The sequence below is a fragment of the Cariama cristata genome, unplaced genomic scaffold (assembly GCF_000690535.1).
Source record: "Cariama cristata isolate BGI_N322 unplaced genomic scaffold, ASM69053v1 scaffold7804, whole genome shotgun sequence".
Lineage (NCBI taxonomy): Eukaryota > Metazoa > Chordata > Aves > Cariamiformes > Cariamidae > Cariama > Cariama cristata.
The window spans coordinates 1-5,865 of record NW_009612276.1 but is presented as its reverse complement, the minus strand read 5'-3'; the positions used below and the strand labels follow the sequence as shown (position 1 = coordinate 5,865).

The following is a 5,865-nucleotide window of genomic DNA, read 5'->3' as shown; positions in this document are numbered from 1 at the left end:
AGGAAACTCAACTGAGTGCAACACCACTGCAGAATCCCTGAATGAGCAAGGGACTTGCCTAATCTGTTGCTATACAAGGGGTCCTCTGAATGATCCAAAGCATCAATAGCACACCTTGGGGCAAAGCCTAAAATAGAGGGTCACAAATAGTATATGAGCATGACAGTTGTAGCCAGAGCCTCAGAGCGTGCACCAGCTTGGGAGGTGATTAACACTGCAAGCTATGCATCTGACAGAAGATCAGTAATCACACCTCTAGACCCCATAAGAAGTCTCTCTGAATTCATTAACAGTCAAGAACTCCAAGGCTACATGCAGCATCTTGCACCAGCTGATTAACCAGTCTCATTTGCAAAGAAACTGACAAGCACATCTTTTGTAAGTATTCCCAAAATATCTAGGATCCTCCTCAAAGAGACAGTATTATTCACTGACAGAAAGGGTTGAGAAAATTATCAGAGTATACTGACCAGAAACTAAAGTGCTCTTTGCCAAGTCAGGCAGATGACTGACACCACTGCACTGCAAAAGAATGATCTGAAATCATTTTACAAGGGCACGTAGCAATAGGACAAGGGGCAATGGCTTTAAACTGAAAGAAGGTAGATTTAGATTAGATACCAGGAAGAAAGTCTTCACCATGAGGGTGGTGAGGCACTGGAACAGGTTGCCCAGAGAAGCTGTGGATGTCCCATCCCTGGAAGTGTTCAAGGCCAGGTTGGATGGGGCTGTGAGCAACCTGGTCTGGTGGGAGGTGTCCCTGCCCATGGCAGGGGGGTTGGAACTAGATGATCTGTAAGGTCCCTTCCAACCAAACCATTTTATGATTCTGTGAAATCCTCCATAAATCAGCAAGATGCAACAGGTTCAGAAAAGAGACCCCTGTGCACTCCAAAAAAAAAAAAAAAAACAGGACAAGAAGAAAATTGCCATTAGGGGGAAAGCCAGCAATACCAGCAGCAAACTAAGTTTCTAGTCAGACAAGCGAGGGTGTGCTGCGTGGTAGCCTCTTCCACCTATTAGGAGCTGGCTAGGGGAGTCAGAAACAGGAACTGGTAACTGTGGCTGGTGGTACCACAGTCCTCTCAGTTACATGCTAGTTATGCTCATGCCCAGGGGACCCAGAGAATGTGCAGTCCCATGGAACACACTAAACTTAAAGGTACTCTACTTCTGGAAGGAATGGACTCCTGAGTGCCAGAAGAGGAACATGCAGCCTGATCCGTTCCTCTGCCACAGCTCAGCAGTCTGCATGTCTTGTGAGCAACCGCAAATAAATATGGAACGTGAGTGCCAAGAGCATTAGCACAATAACAACAAAACAGCTTACAACAAGGACTTCTCCAGAAAAGATGATGAGGGGCATAACTGTCTAGCACCAATGGTCTCAATTCTGAGTAGTGACTGAAGGCAATGGTGTCAGAGGTAGTTGCACAACCAAGTGCCAAGAACACACTTTGAACACTGATGGACATCACATGCTGTTAGAGCTATGGGTGCACCTCCTCTGCAGCAGCAGCTACTCACCCATTTTTTAAGATTGGAGCTTGTCTGACCAGACCAATCTTAATGACTCTGGAGAAGTCCAAGCTGTAGCACTACAGATGGAGACCTGAAAAAGTGGCTATGCTGGCAGCAGGTCTAAGGTCCAGTCTCTTGACTGAAGGCCTAACTGATTGATGACCTCTCACTCGGACAATCCAAGAGAGTGCTCCATATATGAGATGCGGTGTTCAAAACCATACTTGGGTTCACACAGGGTGTAGGCTTAGGATGAGACACTGCATCAAGTACGTTCAAAATTTCAGCAGAAATTCAGCAGAAATTACTGTATGCAACACTTTTATTCTTCTACATGCTGCAGCTGGAAGGAATGGACCTTTCCCTGAGGCTACAAAGCATCGAGTATGGGGTAGATGCTAGATGTATGCAGGAAATCACAGTGGATTCACTACTGGGCTGCAGTAGAGTAGGTTCAGCACAAACCACACCTAAAAAGGCTGTCACAACAAACACCCTCATACCGGTAAGCTAAGAGCTCAATGTGCAAGAGCACATGGGCTCGAGTCAGTACAGCATGGAGTGGACAGAGTCATTGTGTCCCGTTTAGTGCTTCAGTTGAAATCTTCATTCATCATATTCACTCAGGAGCAGCTAGCCAAAGTCTGAATGAACTTATCAATAACCAAGGTACAGGTTAAAATTTCAGGATACGTATAAAGCAGTAAGGGTTGGCTATTTGTCATCACTCACCTGGCCTTGTTTCCAGCACTCCCTGAAGATCTTCCAGTTGTTTTTGTTGCTGGGATCATGAAGGCAAAGAAGTCTACCATCACACAGCCAAGAGTGGGACGTGTGTGGATCCAGCACATTTAAGCCCATTACCATTTCCTTCACCTCTCTCTGTGTGTCAGCTACACTACTAGCTCGTTTTGCAGCATCAGACGTCTTTTTATTTTCCACCACAGAAGCAATGATATGGTCTAAGAAGTTAGGCAGGCTGGCTTTACCTTTGGCCCCCTAAAAGATGTAAATCCAGAGTTTAGTTTAGTCTTGCAACAGCATACATATTAATGCATTTCCGCTCTCATTCAGATTTTAGTCACCAACATCTTGCTATCAGAAAAACATGCAACAGTAAACAAATCAGCTCAGACATGTATCCAGTAAGAACAGGAACAGCTATGGCCCTGTTTTATAACAGTAAAACTTAAAATAATGTGCTACAGGCTATCTAGAAAAATATTACAGCAAACAATCATGAATAGAAAACTTAAGTGATCTAAACTCTGCTACTTTAATGGGGAAAATGGTTCATATTTTCCTTAATGTCATTAATATCTCAACTATTTCGCCATTTTCCTCATTCCATTACTAAGAAAGTGAATTCAACCCTGGCACAGGTAAGCTGACAAATACAGGAACATTAAGTAAATACTGACAGGCAGAGAGGAGAAAGTGCTTCCTGTATGTATAATCTTAATAGAATGATCAGAAGACTGCCTCTCTGGTTGTGGTATCCATGCTCCTCAAGGGACACTTAAAGCTCCCCAAGGGACATTTCAAATTCAGAAGACATTAAGGACACAATCTTAAATTGTGTTCTTAACTTAAAAAAAAAAAGTCTGCCTATAGGCCTTGCCTATAGCAAGAAACTTAAGAGACTAAATATATTTCATATATTCAACAGAGGATAAACACTAACTGGGTCATTATTCATAGGACATCTATGGGAGGGGGCAGAGGTGTGATAGATTTATGGCACAAAAGAGCTTCTCATTCTAACCAATAAAAGCAACCAACACCCCCACCCCCAAAACACACCCCAGGGACTGGAAGCTGAGTGAACAGTAACAGTGAAAAACTATTACTGGAACAATTTTGCCATCTTCTTTAAAACTAAAGCTCAATAGACAGCAAATTTACCATATGCAGAGCTATCAATCTAAAACATAACACTATTCATAACTGAAGATACTCAGTCAGTAAAAAATATTCACACAATTACAGAAGAGTCTAGGTCAGAAGGAGGACCTAGAGATATATATATGGTATAACCTTCCATTGAAATCAGGTTAAGTTACCCTAGGCTGGGTCAAGCCAAACCATAACTCCTCAGAGGAGGAGATTACATCACTTCTCTGGGCAGTCTATTCCACTCCTTGGATGTGAAGTCAGAATTTTTTCTTATATCCAGACAGAATTTCCCCTGCAGCAACTTCTGTCCATTGCCTCTTGCCCTGTTCCCATGCATCCTTGTAAAAGGAGTACCTCCATATTCTCTATAACTACCTTTTAGATATAAGATTGATCAGATTCCCAAAGTATTCTTTTCTCTAGGATGAAGATAAGCACTTTCTTCAACCTTTCTTCATGTGTCAAGCTCTCCAACATGTTAATTATTCTTCATAGCCCTCCAATTTTTCAGGGTCATTCTTCAACTGGGGAGATCAAAATTGGCAACAGTGTTCCAGCTGTGGCCTAACAAGCACTGAGTGAAATAATCATGTTCCTTGATGGTCTCCAGCTGTATGCTTCCTGATGCAGCCCAGGATAGTTTGCCTTTGCAGCTGCAAGGGTGCAATGCTGACTCATATTCAGCTTGCTGTCCTCCAGGACCCTGGGCTCCTTTCAGAAGGACTACATCCCTGCTAGTCAGACTCCAGCCTGTATAGCTGCTTGCAACTGCATTAGATTTCTACAGCCTGTCTTAGGCGAGAAAGACTAGGATCAGAACATCATCTGCTTATGATTGCTTAAAAATGTACCTTTACGATGACTCTCTAGAGGCCATGAAATAGATAACATGCAGTTTAACTATTACAGTCGATGGTAACTACTCTACACAACAGAATGTCAATGCTCCAGAAACACCAAAATAATTCTCTTCACGAGCAGCAGTCTATTACGCCTCTCAATTTGACCAAAACAACTGTTGTTTCTCAGGTATGTTTTGCTCATATACATTCTGCATGAAGCATCCAGGCATACAAGTCGGGGGTTGGACCACAGTTCCCCACAAGTTCTTTCAAATCTAAATTACTCTGTGAAGACCAGAAGTCAAGAAAGTGAAAAAAGACACTACACAATAGGTCTGATTCCACAACAGATCTGATTCAACATGGTGAGAGAATGCATAGAGTTGCAGGGACAGGGATACAAGTTGAGACAGGCCCTCTCAAGCCCTGAAGGAATAACTTGCTTTAAAACAACTGATAATTTTTTCACCTGTACTCAGTGATGAAAGGGGATGGGGGGTGGAAGTATTATTGAATTCACTTTCCTGTAGCAGTGACATATTTTCCCATATAGCCATACAGTTGCCTCTACCAAAAACAAACAACATGAACTATTAATAAGGTTCCATCCTTTCAGCCTGACATGGAGGGAAAAAAAAATACTGCTATGAGACAAGCCATTTCATCATCTTCCTCATTTCATCTGCCTAATATACTTTGGAGAAAGTATTCTCCAAGAAGAGCTCAGCCTTGATAAATTCCACAGAATCTATCCTTCTCTTAAAATAAATGCTTTTAACCATTTCAAATATCATTGATTTGTTCAGTTGTGGTTTTTTTCAAGGTTATTTCCTCCATAATGGATTAAAGAGAAACAAAGTATCCTTATTCCAGAATAAGCACCCAGAAATAGCAACTACACCTTAAATTCTTAAATTAATGTTCTATTTTAAATGCCTTTCAAGTATACATAAGTTTCTTTAAGGAACTGGTTTCCTTATAGTTTTTTGTCTTTTTCTGTGGTATGCTCTTGCAGTATTTTTAAAGATGTGGAATTCAGAGTAAGCTTTTATAGGGACTATAGGATTATCAATTAAACAATTTAAAGGCTATATTTAACTCACTTTCTTGGTCTCTTGCATGGAATAGCTTTTCCACAGCAGTAGTAAACCAAACCGACAATTAGCATCAAAATTCTCTACAACTTTGTGGGGTGGTAAGTTTTGCTAAGATATTGCATTTGTTTCAAGATTTAAGAATAAGATACTATAAAAACATTTAGATGAAACCTGTTAGATCATCATTAAATTCTTCCCTAAAACAGATATCACTGAAGGAATACAAAATTATTTACCGTAGAAGCTGCAGAAAAGACCGGAGGAAAGGGGATTCCTGTGTCTAATGGGACCTGGGGAAGCTTTCCTGGCCCTGTGTGTAGCAGATCTCTGAGGCTGGAGCCTTCAGCTTTGTTGCTAGATGTCACTGGGCCCAACAAGAGGCTATTAAACAGCTTTGGGGTTAGTGGTGAAACCTTTGTACTGGAGTTGAAGGAATCCAATCCAAAGGGTGAATGGGATTCTTTATTAAGTACAGACCTCAGTGATCCTGATTCTGCAAGATAAATATC

General features: G+C 41.5%; 1 protein-coding gene across 1 annotated transcript in view; it reads right to left on the bottom strand.

The window, feature by feature from the left end:
- The window catches only part of LOC104160434 (lysine-specific demethylase 3B-like), a gene marked incomplete at its 3' end in the record, with an annotated part of 15,434 nt that extends 9,775 nt beyond the window's left edge, over positions 1–5,659 (bottom strand). The window contains exons 1-2 of the mRNA XM_009698552.1: positions 5,593–5,659; positions 2,254–2,520 (exon numbers count right to left, since the gene is read on the bottom strand). Of these exons, the coding sequence (XP_009696854.1) occupies positions 2,254–2,388 (135 nt within the window). The remainder of the gene's footprint in view (positions 1–2,253; positions 2,521–5,592) is intronic.
- Between the last annotated feature and the right edge of the window lie 206 nt (positions 5,660–5,865).